The sequence below is a fragment of the Embiotoca jacksoni genome, unplaced genomic scaffold, assembly GCF_022577435.1.
Source record: "Embiotoca jacksoni isolate LCO1_2020_lvr unplaced genomic scaffold, fEmbJac1.0.p SCAF_4, whole genome shotgun sequence".
NCBI classification, from domain to species: Eukaryota; Metazoa; Chordata; class Actinopteri; family Embiotocidae; genus Embiotoca; species Embiotoca jacksoni.
The window spans coordinates 2,927,670-2,951,920 of NW_027185392.1; the positions used below are offsets into that span (position 1 = coordinate 2,927,670).

General features: G+C 44.5%; 1 protein-coding gene across 7 annotated transcripts in view; it reads right to left on the minus strand.

Annotated features, from left to right (window-relative positions):
- Positions 1–24,061, minus strand: part of LOC138209702 (adhesion G protein-coupled receptor L1-like) — a 31,186-nt gene extending 7,125 nt beyond the window's left edge. The window contains exons 1-20 of one of the 7 annotated variants that reach the window (XM_069168468.1): positions 23,599–24,061; positions 23,084–23,190; positions 15,161–15,280; positions 11,827–12,040; positions 10,968–11,077; positions 10,125–10,139; positions 8,437–8,644; positions 7,255–7,519; positions 6,446–7,157; positions 5,022–5,125; positions 4,682–4,867; positions 4,523–4,561; positions 4,252–4,432; positions 4,027–4,149; positions 3,610–3,827; positions 2,097–2,270; positions 1,337–1,549; positions 966–1,186; positions 676–742; positions 490–578 (exon numbers count right to left, since the gene is read on the minus strand). In XM_069168468.1, the coding sequence (XP_069024569.1) occupies positions 490–578; positions 676–742; positions 966–1,186; positions 1,337–1,549; positions 2,097–2,270; positions 3,610–3,827; positions 4,027–4,149; positions 4,252–4,432; positions 4,523–4,561; positions 4,682–4,867; positions 5,022–5,125; positions 6,446–7,157; positions 7,255–7,519; positions 8,437–8,644; positions 10,125–10,139; positions 10,968–11,077; positions 11,827–12,040; positions 15,161–15,230 (3,209 nt within the window). In that variant the 5' untranslated portion in view covers positions 15,231–15,280; positions 23,084–23,190; positions 23,599–24,061. Of the gene's footprint in view, positions 1–489; positions 579–675; positions 743–965; positions 1,187–1,336; positions 1,550–2,096; positions 2,271–3,609; positions 3,828–4,026; positions 4,150–4,251; positions 4,433–4,522; positions 4,562–4,681; positions 4,868–5,021; positions 5,126–6,445; positions 7,158–7,254; positions 7,520–8,436; positions 8,645–10,124; positions 10,140–10,967; positions 11,078–11,826; positions 12,041–15,160; positions 15,281–23,083 lie in introns of all 7 variants that reach the window. The other 6 variants (XM_069168465.1, XM_069168469.1, XM_069168467.1 and 3 more) reach the window with 6 other exon arrangements.
- Positions 24,062–24,251: the final 190 nt, after the last annotated feature.

Below are 24,251 nucleotides of genomic sequence, written 5' to 3' on the forward strand. Positions count from 1 at the left end.
TACAGCAATGCTAAGGTTTGACCTATATTCACTTAAAACGATGCAGAGACTACACAGGGTCATGCTGCTGTCATGAATGCTGCAGTGGCTTTTATTCTGGTTTTAAAAAGCCTGATTGCTTGACTTGACACTGTTCAGAAATGCTGCTGCTATAAATCTCGACATAGACAAGGTTGTTCTGACATAACAGACTGCGTCCAGCTCTAGAAATTAATTCCCTGACTCATATTTATAGTTTTTTTTGTTTTTTTTATTATTATTTCTTCCTCTGATAAAATTTTGATCGAGGGTCAGGCATTTAAAAGAAAAATCTTGAAAGATATAAAAATACAAAATAATATTTTAAATGAAGATGCATCCGGAGGATGTTTACTAAAGCACAAGTTTGGTTATATAAATCCAGCCACTTTCCCACTTCATAAATTCACTTTTACATTCTAATGAAACATAATCATCCACAACAGAACAGCATGAGACATGATTACTAACCTCAGGTTATCATGGCGATTGGAGTCTGGCTTTAAAGCAGCAGTGCTGTGCATCTTATGCAAGGTCATCACCAAGACAACCAGGTTCAGCTGAGGCCAAAAAGGACAAATATCAAACACAGTGGAAAAAATATTCATTGATAGTGACTGAACATGAAGTTATGAACATGACAGCATGAAGCCTCACCGTAATGACAACAGCGACAGGTCCAAGGAAACTCCAGATGAAGTAATTGTCTGTGCGTAGCCAGCATCTACACACACACACACACACACACACACACACACACACACACACACACCCAAACAGAAGATATAAAAACAAATCACAGGAAAATATGATCCTTCAAAATAAACTCTTAAAGCTGACAGAAGAATACAGAGATTTAGGAAGTAACTGTCCCCATCCAAAAATGTGCATGTACACACACACACACACGCACACACACACACAAGCACAGACATTAGTCAGCTTACGCGGTTTTGGAGCCATATCCTCTGAAGTCAATGGCTGCGGACACGGCCACCACCAGCCCAGGAACAGAATATCCACACAGGTAGAAATATTTCCTCCGGGAATTACGTCCCTCGAACACCTCCCGCTGCAGCAGATACAGCTCCACCCCCTCCAGACACAACCAGCAAAACACAGAGAGCAGCGAGAAGTGCAGCAGACCCGCAGTGATGGAGCACACAACCTGCAAATGTGAACGGAAAAATCAGTGACCAGAGCATCCAAAAAAATGACCCTCATGTCAAGATCAACACACAGCACTTTAAATTATGCATACATGCTGTTAAATGCTTCAAAGTACTGCAGCATTCAAAATCAATGTCAAAATACTAACAGTATATTGAGTCTTGTTGGCACCGACGAGGAAGAGAAGCTCAGTGAGGAGCAGGTTGGCCCACAGGTTGCAGTGAATGGTGCTGTGGTCCGTGTGCCATGGTGCCCCCTGGCAGCACAGTGTGGTAAGGCAGGTAGCCAAACACACCAGAGCCACAGAGATGCCGACCCAGGAAACCACATAGACCAGCAGCTCTTCCACACCGACCCCAAACTGACAAAGAAAAAGCAGTCAGGAAAGAAACGGTAAGAGGTTTATTTATGTGATCATAAAGAGTTAAATGTATGAATGCTGAAGTCTGTGTTACGGCGGGTTTGCGATCATATATGGACGTATTGCGTGGTGTAGAGAGCTGTGTGTTTGTGTGTGTGTGTTTAAATTCATTAAAATCACACCCAACAAAGACAACATCGTACAGAGAACACTTAATTTAATTTCATAGCAGAACAAAATATTCTGCTGCATTCATCACTCTCCTTCTTGCAGCTCCAACAACCTACAATCATCACCCGCTCTGTGCTCGCTTTTTAAACATCTTGAAGAGGACAGCAGAGGTGAAGTCCAGCTGTGCCATCGCAAATGGATGGGTTAGTTTGACAGCTGACCATTTAAAACTAAAGCAGTAATTGTTTGTACAGAAAATATTTGTGCATGGCTGTTTGCTGTGTCAATATTGGTTGAATATTTGACAATGAACGGAAAACTGTATCTCTGTCTGCCATTAAATGTTATGTATTGATATGTGGTGTGTCTTACTTACAGCCGGTTGTTGGTACGTCATGAGGACGGCATAGCTGGACAGATGATTGCAGGCGCAAGTAGTGTGTGTGTTGTTTGTGTGTAACAGACGGCAGCCCTGCGTGGACCACCTGCCACTTCCAGAAACCCCTGACGCGTTCCAGAAAGAACAGTTGGGACCAAAATGGTTCTCCAGCTGTGGACGAGAACAAAAAAACCCACAACAAAAGACATGTTAGTGTCTCCAAAAGATATTTCCAGTGCTCAAAGTGTCGGTAGGCACCAGTACTGGCACTTCCACATTTTACTCTTTGGGAAACGTGACTTTTTTTGTGCACGGTCACTCTCACACTTTTCTGTCCTCTCCATATCAGGTAATCTGGTACGACTACATTACCCAGAGGGCACTACGAGAAGCTCACCTTGCTCCGTTCTCAGCTAGCTGGTTTTCTCTGTCGGCAGCTAGTCTAAGTAACATTACTTTGACCTTAAATGTCAACATGACAACACGAATAGTCAGACGATGACACAACGGAGCTTTGAAAGTCAAATCCAACCCAATCAGAACTAAACGCGGGCTGCACGCTAACGCTAGCGCTACTGCTAACCACAAAGAGCCAGATGATGCAACGTTAACATCAGCAAAAACACCTGCGAATACAATTCAGTTTAAACCCAGAATATACTGTAAATATGCTAATATCTTATTCAATATAAATAACTTTATTTATTAATTGCCTACTGTTTCTTTAGTCTGGTGTTTCCAGACCTAAATTCACTATGTGAATATATAAGTCTGGCCATCATCCAGTTGTTGAATCCCAATACGCGCAGATCTCAGGTTCATGGAAACTGTTCGAGCAGCCTTTAAACAATCAGCAGTGACCACCGTATTTGCCCAAACTTTATCACCACTGCAACTACATTTAGAAAATAACACTTAGCTTCAACATCGTTTCATTAGCCTACTGACACTTGTTGCTGATTGGTCTGCCCTTCAAAGTGGCTGAGCAAACGTTAATGCAAAAAGCATTTCCAGACTATAATCATAGTGAAGTAAACTGAAGCTGTGAGCTGTAGTCTGGTGGAGCCAGGCTACTGTTTCTTGTGAGCTACCAATTATGTTTGAAAAACAAAAACAGCCTTACGTTACCATCGGTTAGCCAAGTGCTGCGACTTCCTGTAGCCATTTCAAATTAAAAGCCATAATTGCAAAGTAAAAGCTGTTCTCTGTTGAGCTCCTGAGTAAGGAACACTAGAGGAGATGTAAAGCTATATTGGGATGATTGAGGTACTTAAAACCACAAAAATATGCTCTTATAAATATCAAGATTGCAAACGAAACACAATAAAAGTGTAAAATATGAGACCCTCAATCATTTGCTGAAACCCAACAAAACACACACGAACATGGGAATAAGGGGAGTACTGGCACTCTTTTTTTTTACACTTACTCCAGACCAGAAATGTGCATGATGTTAGGAATTTATTTATCCTGGTTATTAATTTTGAGCTACACAATTTTAATAACAGACCTGCAGGTGTCTGAGAGTGAAGATCACTGGCTCGGTGAGGTACACTCTGTTGGATCCTCTGTGCACGGAGGCAGAGATAACATGCGAGTTGACCACCAGGCTCCTTCGCCGGACTTCTGAGCCCTGGCCGAGCCCCAGGCCCAGCCGCAGGGTCGAGTTCTGGGTGGTCAGGAAGGAGCCCAAGTTCTTATAGAGTGAAAGGACCAGCTTCACTTGGCCTGTCGAGGAAAACAGATGACATATTGTAGTTGGGAAAGGGCACATTTAGACATTTACAGTAAATCATATTCTGTACTTTTTGGAATTTTAATATGTGAAAAATACTAGTATTACTTGCAGAAACCACCGCTCCTATCCACTATATGTTGTAGAGAGATTTACTTGTACAAAAAGTTGCTTTTGTTGCGTAGCACAGACCATTGTTGCTATACTGCTGCAGGGCCAGTGCTGATATCTGTAGGATGCTGTCGCTGTCGTAGGAGTGAGGGAATGTCAAATCCTGTATGTCCGCCTCCGTGTTTAGCACATACACCTCCAGATCTGTCCGTTAACAGGAAGCAGAAGTGCGCACAAGTCTGGATGAGTTGGCAATTTGCACAAAAGTGTAGAGCAAAACTGCTAAGAGAGACGAGGACCACGTACCAATATTTGGTGCCCTGTCACTGAAACGACCCTCGTAGAGATTGTTAGCCAATAGAAACGCTCCTTTCTCTACTGCATCGAGTAGCAGTGATGCAGAGCGTGACTGGTCAACGCCGCTCATATCAGCCCAAGATACCAGAGCTTCAGGACCCAGCAGGTTATCAACTGTCTGAACAACCGCCTGACAAACAGAAAGAGAAACAGACAGTTTTATTCAGACTTCTATGCGTCTGCCTGTCCATCTGTCCGTCCGTCCGTCTGTCCGTCTTACCTGAACATAAGCTTTGCATGTCCGTTCTCTCTTCTGCAGCTGAAAAGAAGAAAAACATTAAACATGTCCCGTTACAATCGTCATCATTGACATTTCTGCTTTCATGTCCAGGAAAGGTCAAACACATTTCATCCAAACGGGCAACCAGAACAAATTTACCTTGTTGTAATTGCGTGCTGCCGATTCTTTATTGGCTGGTCTCAAAGCCTGGAGCTGAGAGTCCAGTATGTCCAGCAGCTGTTCAATTAGCTTGACGGACATGCTGACGTCACCGGCATAGATCCGCCCCCGGGTCAGGTTGACCAGCTCCCCGGCGATGTTGGCCGCATTCTCTCCGCTCTTAATCTGGAGTGAGGTGGGGGTGTTTATAATGTCAAATATTTTGACATTTAAGAGAGAGAAGCTTGCTGACTGGCTTTGCCCAGCGTGTGTGTGCGTGTGCGTATTTGTAATTGTGTGTGTGTGTGTGTGTGTGTGTGTGTGAGAGAGAGAGACAAACCTTCTGTGCAATTTGGCTGACCCAGGGAGAGGTGCAGTTAGAAAGGTCAGGCCCTCTGGAGTTCCATCCCACTGGAGATGACGCGCATTGATAGGAGGCGATACCTGCAGCGACAGAAAGGGTGACGCAGAAAGTCAGAAAGGGAAAGGACAGCTCGTGTTTTATAGGACTTAAGGTGGTTTGTCACTTTTGTTTCTCTTTGTACTTATTTTCTCCTGCGTCTTCTACGCTTACGTTAAACCCAAAAACGCACCGTAACTGATTCTAATTCTATATTTGATTATAGTTTTTGAACATATTTTATTTGGTGCCAAGTAATTATCATGCCAAAGCATGTAAGACACCTGTCAGCCCACTACAGCATCCATGTCAGTGTCATGTTTTGCCTCGCCACGGGTTATTCACAAAAACTACTTGGTTAGACTCCAAAACTACTTAGTTAGTTTCTCACTAGGGTGAGAAAAGATTTCTATAAAAGAATTCCATGTTGTGTCCTCACAGACTCCAACCCTGGTCTCCTATGTGACAGCCAACCACCCTCAACCTGCCTCCATACTTAGATATCAGCACTTTCATCAAATGACCTCCATCACATGACCTCCCCGGTCCTCGTGGTAGTTTTACCACTAAAAGGGGGCAAAATGTCAGACTGACAGTACCATTAAGAGGGCTGATGACTACTTTGGCGTGATACTCTGCTGGCTGAGCAGGTAGCGTGCAGTTGGTTTCATCAATGCTTTTTCGCTGTTGTAGGAAATGAGGCTGATGAGACTGAAGCCTGCATTAATTACCATAAAAACAAAATTAAGAGCTAAAACAGGCTCAAGCGCTTTATATAACAGCCGTCTGCAGATTATTCTGAGATAAATGTAACACTTTGACTGATCTGCTTGATTGTTGCATACATTTAACATTCATTAAAATTCTATTTTGTTTCCAAGACAATTAATTGGATTGTTCTGCAAATTAGGTGTAAGCGTGAGACAACCGCCTCACCTGTTTTCAGTTATAGACATGATTTAAGATAAGACTATTCTCACTGTCATCATCACCGCTGTGCTAAACCCATGTCCAAACCATTCAACATGATTAGGAAGAGGCAAAATGCACCACAGGTTTATCTACAAAATCTGCATAACAGCTTCCCCACAGAGGGAGGCTGGGCCGAGAGGAAGAGTCGCCGAACCCCGTTTCTCTACACACTGTAACCTCTCGCTTTCCTTTTCTGCCTCATCTGAAGTTCAAAGAGAGGACATCCGACTACATTTCAAAGGGAAACGAGATACACGCTCAAACACCGCACACAGACTGGCATGCTCACATCTGCTCACACACACACGCACACACACACGCACACGCACACACACACACACACACACACACACACACACACACACACACACACACACAGATGCTACGCCTACCCAGAGATCCTTTAGGGCAAGGCCTCTCCACTGTCTCCCCCTTCAGGGTGGGGGGCCACTGCACCCCTCGAGCCACCCGGCCCTCACATCCGCCCACCTGACCGGGCCCTCCAGGGGCCAAAGGGACACGCAGAGGAGGGCGCGGGGTCAAAGGAACCATGGCTGTGATCGGCCGCTGGTCAAAAGGTCCTCTGTTGATGACGCCGATCGGGTGTGAGGCTGACGGCCGCACCGGGGCCAGTGCGACAGTCGCTGTGTAGGAGCGGACGGTCGTCATCAGCGAGGACATAGGACCTGCAGGGACAAAAGCACTGATAATTCCCTTCATCTTAGACACATGTCCAATTACACAACTGCTCACATTGTACGGACCTTTAGTGGGTGGCGGCGGCGTGAACTGTAGAGGGTATCTCAGCACGTAGTAGTTGTTCCACACATACAGCTGGTTGTCTCTGGGGTTGTAGTCTATGGAGGAGATGTACTGGTAGGGGTTGGGGAACGGTATCTGGACAGGTAGCTCCTGTCCACGGCTGGTGTCGTAGGCGTAAACCACCATGTTGCTGCCGGCTCGGGCGTCTGCCTGCCCCTCATCATCCTGGAAGACGGAGCGCACGGCGTAGAGCACGCCGCAGGCCATGAAGGCGTTGCTCGCCCCGCGTTTGTCGAAGCCGGTGGCCCATGTACCCTCAAAGCGCAGAGTGTATGGGTTCACCTGACAGACAGGGGGGACAGGAGAAGTTGAGACCAATTTTACAAAACCCTCTTTCCCTTCCAAACGCCAATCATTAATCTGTTTTGATTCCTCCTACCTGGCTGACCACGATGCGTCCATTATTGGCCTCGGTGGAGTAGATAACCCAAAGGCCGTTCTCGTCTACTGCCAGATCGATGTCCGACTTCCCTCCCCAGCGGTAAGGCGAGGTGTCGTGGTAATTGGCATTGACCACCACCGCCTCACCGCTCTTGATGCGTGTTCGCAGGTCATACTTGACCAGGTTGCGCGTTCGCTCCTTGTTATAGAATACGGCGCCGTCATACACCACAAAGCCTGTACCGTCCACACGGCTGGGCAACCTGGGACAGAGAACGATAGAAAATATGTGTAATGTGTGCAAAAGTTGCACTTTTTAATGAGGATTTTCAGGCCTTGAAACGTATTTTGTCACTGGTTCTTCTTACTAGTAGTGGGGTCCTACTTTACGATTCTTTCATGCCAGAGTTTTACATGACATATTTCTATATTCATGTTTTTTTCTATACTCTTCTCATTGGTTTGAAGTGGTCGGGGCTGAGTTGGATAAGGTGATGTCATATACTTCTGTGCACCAATCAGGATTTTGGTTTAATCGGTGCCACTTATGGCTACTGTAGGTAACACTGAAAGCATTTTAATAATGTACTTTAACAGTCGACCGGTTTCTTTATCACTGCGAGCAGAAAATTACCTTTTGAGCAGCTACATGTATAGTGCATTCATTTGAAGCCAAAGTGCTGGTGAACTTTGCCAATAACTATGCAAATTACAATGCAGAGAGTTAACAAATGAGTGTTAACACATTTAACCGCTATAGCAGAATAAAATCAAGCCTCAATTACAATCAAAAGTTGGATTTTAAATAATGCAAACCTTGAGAATTGCAGCTTCGACTCTGCTTATTTAACCGTTAGCTTAGAGATATATAACTTTTAATAGCAGGATTTTAAAGCTTTGATTCCTCGCAGAAAAGAAAATGTTGCTCTGTTTCCATTTTAAACTGATTCGACTGAATGTGAAATTAGCCCCCAAGGCTGGCATACAGCAATTATTTTTACTACGGACTACTTCATTGATTTTTTTTTTTAGGAGAACTGATTGACCTATTGAAATTTTCAAATACAACAAAAAAGCACTCACAAGTTTCGACACCAGGGTAATGACACTGCAAAACCCCAAATGAACTGATTAGTTAATCAACTATTTCACTCATACATGCAGTAAACAAATCACTCACTTATAGGTAGTGGTGACTCTGTTTTGCCGGTAGTCGTCCCAAGAGGCGTACTCATACAGCACCTCTGTTCTATACGGCGTCCACGGCATGACGTACAGCCTGTCCCCAGCTTGCAGGGGGTCCTTACACCAGGCCCCTGACTGATGCTCTGCCTCCAGGAGCGAGGAGGCTGGCCCGATACTGAGCAGTGAACCAGGACACACGAAAACTGGAGGACGGGATTTAGGGGGAAGGCAGTGAGCAGGATGTGAGAAGGAAGAGAAAGAGGGAGGGAGCAAAAGAGCAGGAAGGCATGTGAGAAAAAGAGTGGACAGAGAGTGGGAAGCAAGTGTGAGGAGAAAATGGATAAATGCATGAAAAATGGATTGAATTAGATGCAGTTGATGCAGCGAGATTAAGAAGAAAGAATGAAGAGAAAAAGAGAAAAAGGGATTTAAAACATCTGTGCCGGTCTTGAGAGGCAAGCAACAGAAGAGACGTAAAAGTGTTGAACATCACACACTGTTAGTGTGTGTGTGGTGTGGTGAGTAATACAACAGGGACACTGCAATGAAAGGTGTGGGAGTGTATTTATGTGCTTTGTGTGTGAATGTGCATGTGTGTGTGTGTGTGTGTGTGTGTGTGTGTGTGTGTGTGTGTGTGTGTGTGTGTGTGTGTGTGGGTTAGTGCAAAAAGAGTGAAAAAGAGTGTGAGGTAGAGTCAGGGACGCAGAAGGCGGGGCTAAATTTTGCCTTGAATTGAATGAGAGGGCAGGTTAGTTTACGCCGATCACAACGATTGGTCCACCCACATGTCAATAACTGTATGGACAACATATGTATACTGTACAGTCTCACACTAGCATGCAAATAAGCATGCACGCACGCACACACACACACACACACACACACACACACACACACACACACACACACACACACACACACACACACACACATAAGCAGTGCTTGGTAAGCACACATCCAGACGGATATATTTAATCACACATTTCGTCTTATTTTTCCTATGAAGATAAATAAGGGGCTCTTCCTATAAGGGAAGAAAAGGGAAAATAAGCATGAAGAAGATGATTGGACAAGAAGGAAGGAAGGAAGGAAGGAAGGAAGGAAGGAAGGAAGGAAGCCAGAAAGAAAGAAAAGAAAGAAAGAAAGAAAGAAAGAAAGAAAGAAAGAAAGAAAGAAAGAAAGAAAGAAAGAAAGAAAGAAAGAAAGAAAGAAAGAAAGGTGGCTTGTGAGTTTAAAGGAAATAGGGAAGAGAGAGTATTAAAAGAAGATTTGGTTTATGTTTGTGTGAGCGGTTGTGTTTGTGTGTACAGTAAGACTGGGGAAGAGATATAAGAGACAGAGACAGATCGATCAGGAGCAAGAGAGGAGGAAGAGGGGAAGAAACTGAAGAGAGAGAGAGCAGGTGAGAAAAGAAGAGAGACTAGGTGCAGAACCTGGATAAAACTGGATAAAAGGACGGCTTCTATACGACAAGAGATGAATAAAATGGAGAAAAAAGAACCAAGAAGGAAATGAAAAAAAAGGAAAGGGGGGGGGGGGGGGGCAACATCCAGCATGACTACGAAACAACGTCCTAGGGTAGGAGGAAGAGAGAAATGGTAGGAGAGAGGAAGAGGAGGAGAGAAAAAGAGGGGAGGGTCGGGGGTAAGGAGAGATCAAGATGCTACAATGTATTGTCTTTACCTTTTTGGTCCACTTCTACTCAAGCATAGGAAAAAAAGAGGGAGAGAAAGAAAGAAAAGTCAGAGGGTGAAAGAAGGGAAGTAAAGAGAAGCAAGAAAGCAAGCAAGAGCAGAGAGGGAAGGAGAGAAAGCAAGGTGAGATGAAAGAAAGAAAAGAAAGAAAAGAAAGAAAAGAAAGAAAAGAAAGAAAAGAAAGAAAGAAAGAGAAAGAAAGAATTGCACAGATAAAGACTTTGGAACTCATTCTCACCACAAACAATATTGTTCACGTAAAAAGGAAGAAGCAGCTCAAAAGAGACCCAACATCCTCCTCTTCCGTCCACCCCCCCCTCCACACCGCCCCATCTCTCTCTCTCCTCCCTTCCCCCCCCCACACACACACCCTCACCCCACACCCCGATCTCTGCTTCCCTCAATCAGGCTCCTGTGGAGAAAAGAGAGCAACTCCTGTGGCGTGAATCTGGAAAAGAAAACACACACGCATGCACGCGCAAGTGCAAACCCGCACTCCCGCATACGCACACGCACACAGACAGAGTTTGGAAATGATCTACTGTTTTTCTCTCTGTGCTTCCATCCAACTTTCTTTTTGTAATTTCAAACACAAACACACACTCCCTGAGAAAAAAACAACTCAAGTCTTTTCTATCAATCTCTCAGGGACATCGTCAACATCAGAGGTTATGAGAACAAAAAACAAAAAAACAAAAAAAACACCTTCAAACAGGAATTACTTTTTGGCAAAAACAGGTTAAATCTGAGTGCAATCATGTATGTGTATATGTGTGTGTACATACAATATATGTGTGTGTCAGTTTGTGTGTTTGAATATATGCATACTCACTGTAAGGGACACACTCATACTGGATCTCCAAGTACTTGTATGTTCCAGGACACGGGTCTGGGAAGACGTCCACCCCCGCGACTACCACACACTGGGTCCTGTTGTTACACCTGACAAATCAATGGATGGATGGATGGATGGATGGATGGATGGATGGATGGATGGATGGATGGATGGAAGAATGGAAGGATGGAAGGATGGATGGATGGATGGAAGGATGGATGGAAGGATGGATGGATGGATGGATGGATGGATGGATGGATGGATGGATGGATGGAAGAATGGAAGGATGGATGGATGGATGAATGGATGGATGGATGGATGGATGGATGGATGGATGGATGGATGGATGGATGGAGCAGTCAAAGGGATGATGGAGTGAGAAAACGAAGAAAGGAAGGAGAGTGATTAACAGACAGGAAAGGGGAAGCAGAGGACAGTCCATTTGTGGACTCTCCCTCTTGCTGAATATTGATCAGTTCTTCTAGGAAAACACTGCTGAGTAAACAGCTAATGGTGCAGCCAGGCACTCAGGCTCAGCTGGAGAGGTTGCTGCACTTGCACATACACACAACACTAGCATTGGCTTTGTTTTACGTTTCTTCCTAATCAACATGTATGTTGTGCGGCAGGACACACTCAACACACACACACACACACACACACACACACACACACACACACGCACACACACACACACACACACAGTATCTACATCAACAGCAGATGCTCTTATTGATTTGTTTTCAAAACACTTGCACACATTCAAGTAGCTCAAGTACGACATTATAATTTGCCGCTTTGATAAATAATTTAGACACAGTACTAAACAGTGCGACCTCAGACATGCTGTACACACCTCTGGGACATAATCTTTAGAGCGTCAGGGAGGTAACACTGTGTGTTCTCCATCTGGAAGGGGTCTGCGTCACAGATCTTGTCGTCGGTGCGTCCATAATTGGCGGTCTCCACCATGACCACGTCACTTCCTGGGCAGCGCAGCTCTATGGGGTAACCCTCGCATGCCAGCTCCCGACGCAGCAGCCCGAACGGCATGGCGGCCCGGGACATCGCTGCACCAGAGGGGTGGAGGCGGGGCAAAGGAGGAAGGAAAGGGAGAAAGAGAAAATATATATATATTTTTTTTGTAATAGCAATTAGCATTATCTTTCAAAATTTAGTAGATTTGTTATATTATTTGCCGCGGTGTATAAACTTAGGAAATGTATTTGGTCATAGGCCCTGTTCACACCCGGCATTAACATGAGTGTCAGGTGATCCGATCACAAGCTGATAGCTCTTAAGTGCAGGTGTGAATCAACCCCAGACCCACTGAGGACATTCAGAGGAGGTCTGAGGTCTTTCAGCAGTGTGCAACACATTTGGTCTTTGGAAATGGAAATGATGTTCTTTTTTTAGTGCATACAGAACTGGACCTGACATCCGATCACACTCAAACGCGCACACAGAGAGGCTTTCCAACGTCAAGTGTGAGCCATAGACTTAATATAAAAGTGGAAGTAGTTTCCAGGTCTGAAAAAGTAAGGCCAATGTGGAAGTGCCTTAAACTGCAGTAACACTGAGGACTGCTATGGGTTGTGTCCAAAAAGGCTCTGGCTGCATAGACTCATAAAACTTCTTTCATGAAATATAAAGTCAATAATTTTTTTCTACAAGTCATTATGGTGCCATTTGCTAAAGTCACTCGTTCTTATTAGTTTTTCTGGCGGCCCATCTGGAAATAATTCCATCGTTAATTACATACGAGGGCTCAAAAAAGGCGGTATATTTGAAGACGTGTCTGTTTGATTGACAGGCCTGTGGTGCAGTCAGGTTTCTACGATGGCTGGGCGGGCATAATGTCCTCGCTCCTCCCCAGCTCATCCAAATATGGTCGCTTCCGGCGTAGATGATCAAAAACGTCACCACGGACAGATTCATCAATACTCGTACTGGTCACTTGTTGATGTTAGATTAAAGTACACAACACAGAAATTAAGACACTGGAGGTTTTCCAATAATGATGGTTTTCCAAATCAATGTTGATCAAGAGTTATTGAGAGCTTAAATAAAACTGGTACACATTCATGAAGAAAGCACGACTTGGTGTGCAAGCTCAGGGTTCTTATACCCTTCCTTCATACACTCCTCTTTTTGGCTTTCCTTCCCGATGTTAATTGGCAAGCGATGCAATCATGTTAAAAAAAAAACTCAACTCATCTGCGGCTACAACTGCCAAGTAAAATCCTGGCACCTAAACTTGTTCAGCTTCTTAAGTTCCGTGCAGAAAACAAAACAATTACTCTGGAACTTCTTACAAAATACAGATTTCCCAACGACGATGTTCCATTTGTGAAAACAATATCATTTATCACTATTGGGAGACAGCTGGGCGTGTTTGATTTCCCTGTCCAATCATTACTTGGGTTTTAATAATCACACAAGGTCAAAAAAAAAAAATTACACAACACAGTTTCTGTTTTTTGGATTAAACACTGTTCGTATAACTGCTACAACAGCCCTAATTGGAGGTTTCAGAACGGCAGATCACAAATCAATTGTTGGTTGCTGCTTGGTGTGAACTGACACACTAAGAGCTTTCAATGATTCAGATTACCGGGGTGTGAACAGACCACATTCACCTGTATGTCTCCGTAGCGAGTACAGGAGACTGATTCAGGGCACTCAAAACAGACAGAATTAAAACACGACAACAAATCTGAAGCCATGCTAGTGGCTCTTTGAGGCTGTACTTGTGGTTGAGTCATAAAACATGCTCACAATGACGATGCTAACTTGCTAACGTGCTACTGTGTGCCCAAAATGTACCAGATTTCATACCCATCCAGTAGTTGTTGTGTGCCTCATGTTGGTGTTTGACATAAACTCACAGGACCACCTTATTTCTTATCAGCAGTATCTGTGTCAAATTCCATGGCTACACATCTGAAAACTGTCCAGACATTATAGTAAAAGCCATAAATGTTAACCTCATGCTGGCGCTAACGGAAAAGTCCGAGGATGACCAAGGTCAGTAGGAACAAGGGGTCTGTACAAAATTTAATGTCACTCCATCCATCCCCTGTTAACTCATGTTAGTCTGGGCCAGTGACGGATCGACTCAGATTGCAATCCAAATGACATCATCTGGGTTATATTTCCAGGCATTGGAAAGATCCAAAAGATATCCTCCCAGTGGTGAGTGGAGAAGCCTTCATGTTTGAAATCGAATGAGCTCCCCCGTTCTCCTTCCTCGAGGGAATGAATCAGCCATTTAATACCATCGAGTACACTGATGCACACGAAACATTCGCCAGCAAATGTCAAACAAAAACCCTCCTCAGAAACTTTCAGTCAAATCCTGTTCCTGCCTGTATTTAATGTGTGTTAACACAGTTTTTTTTTTTTTTTTTATTAAAACGCACACGTGTGAAAGTTTACACTGGAAGGATTCCCAGATGCTGAGTGTGAATGTTGACATAAAACGTCACACCTCCACTGTGGCACCTACATCTCATATGATGTGATGCGTGAGTACATCACCATATATTAATGTTTGAGTCAGCGGGAGGGGGGGGGGGGGGGTAAACGCTTATACTACCGCCTTTCAGGTGCTCGCTAAACTATAGGATTGAATTTTCTTTCCTTTGAGGGCCGCATCTCAATATGTAACACACGCGCGCTCTTGTGCAAAATGCTCGCCTGGCTGACACATAAATCTGTGTGAACCAGAGTTATTGGAGAAAATCCCATTACCATTACCTTAATCCGGTTGTTCACATCAGCCTGAGTATCATGCGCACACATGACAAGGTGTTTGCTGCAGGATTAAACCCACACTTAAAGCCAGCGCGTCGGTGTGATTAGTATGCTGCTGCTGTAACTGATTGTTTATTAACGACGAGCGACAGGGAGCTTCTCAAACACTCCATCCGACAAGCTGCAAACTTCAAGTGTTCAAATGTTTTTGTTTGAGTAGGTCACAGCATTTCATACACTTTGTGGAGATGACTTTGCCTTTCTTTCGAGGCACCGGGCTGCGATCCACTTCACATGATTGCTCACAAACACTCGAGTCCCCAAATGTATGCAGCGCTGGTGAGCTCTGTTGATTTTTTCAGTATTTCTGGGGATACGGCGTGTGAATTGCCTTCGTGATCAACGTGGTACAACGTCAGCGTCAGGGCACTTACCTTGGGCAGACGGGGCGACGTGAGCCAGGGTGAGCACACACACCCCCACGAACCACAGTGACACAGCCATGCTGGGCAGGAAGAGTTAGGACGTCACACCACCAACCGCGTTTGGAGAGCCTGGGGAGGAAGCAGTGGAAGTGTGAGACTGGGAGTACAGAACTGCAACACTCGCCCTTTTTGTGCAGATCTGTGTGTGTGTGTGTGTGTGTGTGTGTGCGTGTGTGTGTGCGTGTGTGTGTGTGTGTGCTGGACGGTCCATAACCCACACTGACAATGAAGGAGTGCACGTGAGAAAGCACAGCAGGGTGGACAGAGGACAGAATAATAGAGAGAGACAGACAGAAAGAGAGAGAGGGCAAAAAAAAAAATAGCGATAACAGTTGAACAATCGGTGCAGCGAAAAGTCCCTCAATCTGCTGTTACCATGGTGATAGCACAGTGCAGCCTCAAGGAGCAGGAGGGAGACGGCGAGCAAGCAGATATGCTGGGTGTGCGTGTGTAGGTGTGTGTCTGTGAGTGAGAGTGCACGCGTGATAGTACGTGTTTTAAGTCCGTAATTAGCCAGAAGCAATACTGGCCACTGACCCATAAAAGAGTCTTAATCTTTCTATCTTCACACACACACACACACACACACACACACACACACACACACACACACACAGGCCTTGGCTCAGCTTAGGCCACTTTTCATTAATCTTAAATAAATGATGTGGTGGAGACGATCTCTTCCCCAGCAGGCGTAACGAGGTAAACAGCTGACTGAAGGCGCAGGTGATCGGAGGCCGACGGTGCACGGAGGGATTTTTCGAGGCAGCATACGGGATGCAGGCAGATGAGCTACGAGAGAACAAGAGTAACATGACTCCTTAATATAGACTGAACTCTTGGCCCCAGACAGCAGGGACGAGGATGGAGGCTAAACTGAAACATGCATGGCATAGCATTTATTTTCACTGTTTAGCGTTTCCAATCTGCTGCTGCACTCTGGAGTCGGGCTTTAACATCACGGTCTCGGGAGTGTGCGTGTGTGTGTGTGTGTGTCTGTGTGCGTGTGTACATAAACATATGTGCGCCTGTGTGTTTATTTGTGACTTGCTTTTCTCTCCATCTTCTTGTTAGGTAATGATGGCAGACAGATTTAGGTCACTCCTCAACAAATGTCCAACATGCATTCAGAGACTTGTGCATGAAAACACACACACACACACACACACACACACACACACACACACACACACACGCGCACACACACACACACACACGCGCACACACACACACACACACGCGCGCGCACACACATATACGCACACAACCAAGAGAAACCTCTGCCTTCTTTAAATCCACTGAAGCAACAAGATGGTAATAAAGGCCAGAGGACCTTCGTGATACACACACATATACACAACTAAATACACACACACTAAATATAGTACACAAAAGACTCAACAGAATGAGAGCATTTCTGTTTTGTATCACTCACACACACACACACACACACACACACACACACACACACACACACACACTCACACACACACGCGCGCGCAAACACATACACACAATATGTCCTATCTCTTCCAAAACCCTTATGGCAGCAATGTTCTCTCACTTGCAACCCCAACACACTCTCACACACACACACACACACACACACACACACACACACACACACACACACACACACACACACACACTCTCTCTCTCTTTGAGATAGCTGCTCCTCCAAGTAGGCCGGCCGGTGGCCCCGGGCTGGATTTTTGGTTGCAGGCAGAGAGCATGGTGGTTCAAATGGGGGGACTGGGTGTGTGGCTTTGTCAAGGGCCATCAGTGTCCTTGCTCTACTTACCCTGCATCAACACTTAAGGGTGTGTGTGTGTGTGTGTGTGTGTGTGTGCGTGTGTGCGTGTGTGTGTGTGCGTGTGTGTGTGTGCGTGTGTGTGTGTGTGAGCAGAAGCCCAGGAGTGACATAAATTACACATACAGGCATTAACGTACATACTGTGCATCCACACAACCATTTGCATGCAGTACACACGGAGAAAAACATACATTTACCGGATGTTGACCTTTCAAACTGCTGTGCTGAATATATCTAAGTTTTAATCGTGTGGAAACGATTTGGAAAAGATCAAATGAAACAAAAAGCAGAATTAAAGTTGTTCCAGTTACCTTTATCTTTTATATGTTTTTTTTATTGCTGCAATGAGATAGATGCATCATTTCACACACATTTCCCCACACAGACATACTCCGTATCTTCAGTGAGTTTTAAATCTCTGCTGTTGTTTGAAATAAGTGCATGTGGATTTGAGCAGTGTTGCACTTCGCAGCATGGGTTTGTGATGACAGATGCCTGGGAGCTTTAGGGAGGTTAAAACCAAGAGTCTGTTAAACAAATCCTGTGTGGTACGCCTCCTTCAAAAAAATAAATATAAAAATAAAAAATCAGCGAAAGATAAAAAGACACTGATTGACTCGCTGCTGTGAGAAGCCTGATGTGAAATCACACGGGTTACAACGATTCACACTGTTAGAGGTGCAGTCCATGAAATCAACAGAGGGAAAAAGAAAGAGAGAGGTTAACCTCCCCCCCTCTCTGGTCAGAGAGCTATCAGTGCCTGAAGGTAGATCACTACGGAGCACAAAGTGACACAACAGCCTTGTAGTGTTACGTTCCTAATGGACGAATATGAATGTGTGCGTGTGTGTGTGTGTGTGTGTGTGTGTGTGTGTGTGTGTGTGTGTGTGTGTGTGTGTGTGTGTGTGTGACGGAAAGAGAGGAAGAGCAATCAAGAGATGAGGGATAGACAGACAGATTGGACTCCCGACAGCACATCGAAAGCCAAAGCTTTATTGGGTGAAACACTTTTTAATAACACCAGCGGCGAGAATTTTGTTGTGGATAACATTTAAGGATTAAAACCCACTCCAGTGTCCTCTGTGGCTGTGAGCCTGTTTCAGACCAGTGACCTCACCGTCCCCCAGAGGGCTGAGGCCTACATGCCGCAGTCAAAGCCACTTACGGGGGTTTTAGAGGCTGTATGTCTGGTCGATGCGTGACTCAGGGGAACGAAGGTGTCGCCCTCTGTCAATCACTTGTTCGTTGCAGGCAGGAAACGCAGGATACGGTCGGAGCCAAGTTCAGAGCTTTAGGACACTGGAGGTCTAACAGTCCCGAGGGCACGAGGTTCCTACAGCATGCATCAGGCTTAACGATTACAAAGAAAATGGGACATAAATTATTGCAGATATATCCAGGAAACTATTAATTGAATTTTTTTTTTATTAACCGTTTTTTTTTTTTTATGATTTCAGCCATCAATATTCACATACGTGCAGATGTTGTGCTGTGCTAAAAGATCAAACTGAATAGATATCTGTAAAACTAGAATATATAAATCCTTTAGAAGGCAAAAGAGGCAAAAAAGCCTCCCTGGCTGTCTGCATGGTTCCACTTCTGTATCAATATTGCATGTGGCAGAGATTGAGATAGTTTGAGAGAAGGATTTTTTTGCGCAAGAAGACATTTTATTTTCTTTCACCTAAAGAATTGAAGCTGTTCTAAAGATTGCAGCAAGGCTGATTAAACATTGATAAATTTCCTCACATATTTATCAAGATCATAATCCTGCCCTCAGCACCACGCTCTGAGGTAAAAGCACGCCCTGCCTCTCCGTGCACTAAAAGCACTTTCTCTCTCCAGGATTACAAGGGTGTTTGCTCGTTCATCACTCTGTTGTTGTCACCTGATCAACGCACAACAGTTGAATTCTGTCTCTGTCAATTCTAGGAGAATCACAGAGCCTTAGAAAAACTGTTTTTTTCTTTTAAAGTCTTTCTAAGAACAATATTGAAATAAACATCAAGAGAGTTTTTTGTCACATAACTCTGCCTCCTTTCTATATTGGCCATGAAGTTATTCCTTCTTCGTGGTCCTCTCATGTAAGCAATAAAGTACAAAATCCACAGTCTTGCCAAAATACATTTTAAAGTTCAGCTGAAGCTGCGATAAAGCCTCAGCAGGCTGTAAAGACAATCCTTCCACCTGCTCAGTCAGAGGTGGGCAGGAACCAACCTCAACCTAACAAGGAACATAATACTGTGCTGCACTCGTGTCGTACGGGTCGTACGGGAAGGGGGAAGATGTCATTAGTTGTGTCGTTGCGGACGTCGAGTGAGGACAAAAATACCGCACGCTAAAAATATAACTTCATGTATGTTACAATTAGGTTTAATTTATTAATTGATTGAATGACTGACACTGGCTCTTTTCCTGCATTTCCGTATAACTGCAAGTGGCCAATCAAATATAGCAGGGCTTTCCAAAAAAAAAATCTGTTATTTGTGCAAAACAATTGGATCGTGGCTGGAACTGGAACCATTAGTCGATCAACAGAAAATTGTCAACTCATTCAACAATCCAGTAGTCGTTCGAGTTTTTAATGCTTTTCGTTGTTGTGTGTCATCGTAAAATCAATGTCACAATGCATTTCTGCACAGAAGGACGACTGGATTTTGGAGTCACATCAAAGCAGCATTTTGTCATGGCTATTTTTGTTTTGTAATACTCTTTCTAAAGTGAAATCAATGCCTTAAATATTTCAAAGTATTGTGAGCAACATCACGTAATAATGTTTATTTGTTTTTGTTTTTTTAATTTTCTGGATTAACTGAAAAGGGAAAACATCCCAGACTGTTTTATATCCAAATGGGCTGCAGACCAAAATGGCACAAAGCAGGGATGGGCATTTCAAGAAAAAAAAAACACTATTCTTGGAATGCTATCATGTTTTTTTTTTCCTTAATGACTATTCAAATATTTGAAAATCCAATCTTTTCCTACCACAAAGAGAACACAAACAGTCAGGCAGTCAGAAAGTTAAATTCTACCAAACCGGCAGACGCAGGCCGGGAGCGGCAAGCTAATGTTAGCGCCACTGCTGGCTTTGAAGAGCCTGATGATGTAGCATTAACATTAGCACCAGGGGCTACGATACAGTTTAACACCAAACACATAATGTTTCTTCGGAACTCGCGGAGTTCATGTGAAAAAAATGTCCAAAGTCACCGCTGTCATCCAGATGATACAACTTCCTGTATCCATTTCAAATTTAAAGGACTTATTTCAAATTATAGGCCTCGAGCATTTCATACGCGGTCCAGCCGTGCTCATATTAGGTTTTGACCTAGTATGACTTTAATAATTGAATAATTGCTTGTCTACTTGATCACATAAATTATCTTGTGAACGTCGGCGATATCTTTTGGTGTCGCCGCAGAAAGGGGGAGTACTGACAATTATTTTTTTTTTTTCCACTTCAAGCACCGGCTATACCACATTATTTATCAATACTGTGATATAACTGTCACACACACACACACACACACACACACACACACACACACACACACACACACACACACACACACACACACACACACACACACACACACAGAGGAGGAACAATTACTGCGACTTATCACTTAAAATGTACATGGATATTTAAGTATTGGGGCATTTTTAGACAGCTTTCAATTCAACAGGGCCGTGGTCCCGCATTCTGACAAAATGTAACATGGCTTCGAACTTGAAGTCATACAATCGTGAATTGAAGCGAAAGAGAGCAGAGCAGAGTGAAATCCAGGAGCTTCGCAGGAAGGCAGAAAAGGCTCGAGCTGAACAATAGGTCTGAGCCAAATGGTGATATACTGCACATCGTGAGATGAGTACATTCTTGATGAATTTCTCTCCTGTCACACATATTGTTATTCAGTGTACGTTGAATTTAATGATTTAATTCACTGGATTAAACATAACCAGACATTCGTGCGCGGTAATTTTATCCATGAACAGCTTTACTAATTAGTTTTCAGATAACGTAGCATCTATTTATCCTGATAAAAAAAAAAACCAAAAAAACCACACTAAGATAGGAAATATCGATGTCACCCACACTACCTGGTGAAATATGAAAATATAGCTGAACAAATACTTATTCATATTTGATAAAATGTAAAAAAATAAGATGAATTGTGCAACAGTCAGTTAAGCTGAAAGAAAACTACTATCGGATTAACTGTAGTAAATCATATTGAAAATGAATCAGCTGCTATTTTATTGATTAATCATTTCAATTATGTTAAAATACCCCAAATTCCAATGTTAGTATTTGCACCTTATCTTCGTCCTAATATTATATGATGGTTTTTAGTTGTCACGTATGATCAAGTGGTTTGATTGACGGTCCATCAAGCAATCAGCTGGATGTCCAATTCATCTCTAGCAAACTGTGATCGGCATTTTTTCACTATTTGTTTTCTTCCCATTGACAAAACCACTCATTTTTGCATTCATGTCTTTAACTAAAACTGAAAAATAATTATCAGCTATACGCCCCTACAATTTTACTAGAAATGAAATCCCAGCTGATGCCCCGGTCTCATGTGACGGTATCGATAGTACACTGATATCCGCCCGTAGCTCTGCACAGGCCTGCACAAAATGCCCACAGCACCAGAGCGGAGACTGACTCAGGGTGTCTGACTGATTGAAAGACACAATGAGAGGAACCTGTACGTGGTGGTCCGAACAGAAAGGGACACTTGTGGTGCGTTTTACAAGTCAAATGATAGAAAATCCATCCAAATTGTGAGTGTGTGTGTGTGTGTGTGTGTGTGTGTGTGCGTGCGTGCGTGCGTGTGTGTGTGTGTGTGTGTGCGTGGTTTAAGCAAATCAGTTTGCTTCTTATTCTCCTTGGTGGTTAAAGGAAACGATCCCTACATGGAAACAAACCTCATTACCTTTGTTTTCACCTTCCCACGTAACACACACACACACACACACACACACACACACACACACACACACACACACAGAGAGACACAGACACACAACTAAGTGAGTCGCCTTATTCAAATCAGGGTTGGTAAATGTATTCCTCCAAATTAATCAATTCAAAGCAATCATCCCATTCATTCTCTTATATCTACGATTAATTTGTCACAAACTGAACAAAATCTTCTCTCACACTTACAAACGTCTCAGACTGTGAGCCTGACAGGAGCAGGAGTCTTGTCAGCCGCCGAGCTGTTCCTCCATCCCTCCCTCAGCCTTCCTCCTCTTTCTCCTCTGCATCTCTCTGTCTCCGTTTCTTCACGGTCACTCCTGATTCTCTGCCTGCCTGCCCTCCTCCACTGACCCGGTCCTCTCTTTTCCCTCTCTGAAATATTCATCGTGGACTCTCACTCGGTCTGCTCCCTCTTCCTCTCCGCCTCTTTTCTCCTCAAGTTCCCATCTGTGGTGAATCAGCAAACCTGCCTTTAAACCCCTTCGTCCGTGTGTGTGTGTGTGTGTGTATGTGTGTGTGTGTGTGTGTGTGTGTGTGTGTGTGTGTGTGTGTGTGTGTGCGCGCGTGTACATCATTGTTCACTGCAGCACATAAGACACCACAATCAAGGTGTGTGACCATTAATTCAGCCCACCCATGACAGACCCCTCTGGTCTGCCAGCTTGGGACACCCTAAGTCATCAAGCCACTTCCCCCCCCCCTCCCTTTACGATTCTCCTGTGAGGCCCAGAGGAGTCTAATCACGTGCCCATGAATATTTCACAGCACTCATGCCTCGCACTCTTACACTACTGACCCAGCTTCAATGGCATCCAGCGGCACGGCAACACATCAGATCCCTGTCCCTCAGTGATCAAATGGCCCCTGACAGCAGCAGCAGCAGCAGCAAAGAAGCAGGGCACCTCTGCTTTCTTCTCGGACATTGATCATGTATGTGCATTTGTGCATGTGAATACAGAGAGAGAGAGAGAGAGAGAGAGAGAGAGCGAGAGGGAGAAGGAAGGAGGGAGGGAGAAAGAGGGAGAGAGGAGGGGCGGGTGCATCCTCATAGCCTATATCCATATCTTACCGTCAATCCTCCGGTTTCCCTCGTCCTCCTCCTCCTCGCTCACTGCGTCTCCCGCATCCCGTCTCTCCGCGCCCTCACCCACGGTACTCGCCTCCCTTTCTCCCGCTCTGCTGCGCCCGATGCATGAAAAAAAAAATATATATATTCAATAGGGAAACGGTGATGGGCGATATACCTGCTGGGCTACACGGCAGTCATTAGCGCGATATGTCCAACAACAACTGGGCGTCCTCCCCCTGTGATCAGTTTACTGAGCAGGGCTCTGCTCTGCTGGACCTCACACCCTCCCTCCGTCCTGTTGAGGCTCGATGTCTTCCCCGCTGTGCTGTGTGACTGTGCGTCACGTTGGTATCATAATTCCCACGGGTTTCATGCCCAGAGATGATGCGGGCTACGGGCCTTATAGCTCCGATGGATGAAGGGTGGAGAAAAAAAAAAAAAAAAAAAAAAAAAAAGAAATACACGATCGCACGCGAACGCGATATTAGGCGCAAAAATGAACGCACAGACCTAACCTGCTCTGCTCCCTCCGTCGATTTCTACATCAGTTCACCGAGCCCGGTTTTGTCGTTTGTCATCGCTGATCATATATTTCCGATATAGTCCATCAAGTACATCCTTGCATTTAATGGGAAATAACGTCGACGGGATGACAGCCGTTTTGCATATCCTTGAAGAATCGTGATGAGTCGCAGCGGCACATCAGGACCGATAGAAGAGATGTCAGGCTTTAAAAAAATAATAATAATAATTAAAAAAAAAAAAGAAGGCAAGAATCGTGTTATAAAATGAAGGTGCGGTAAAAAAAAAAAAAAAAAAAAAAAGCCCCCAAAAAAAGCAAAAGATACAACAGCTGGACGAGCAGGAGAGATACCGTTTCCCGCTCCTGGCCTCGCCTTGCATCCGTCCTTCTCTCGTCTTCTGCTGTCTCTCTCTCTCTCTCTCTCTCCATCCGCTGGTCCGCTTGTTGCGCGTTCTGCACTCGAGAGCGCGCAACGCGACTGTGCTTTTGTGTGCGCACGTGTGAGTGTTTATGCGTGCGCGTGTGTACGTGTGCAGAGGCAGAGAGAGGCAAGAGGCAAAAAAGGGGAGGGGAGGGGAGGGGAGGGGAAGGGAGGAGGGGGAGGAGGGGGCGCGGAGGGAGGAGGAGGAGGAGGAGGAGGGGGGC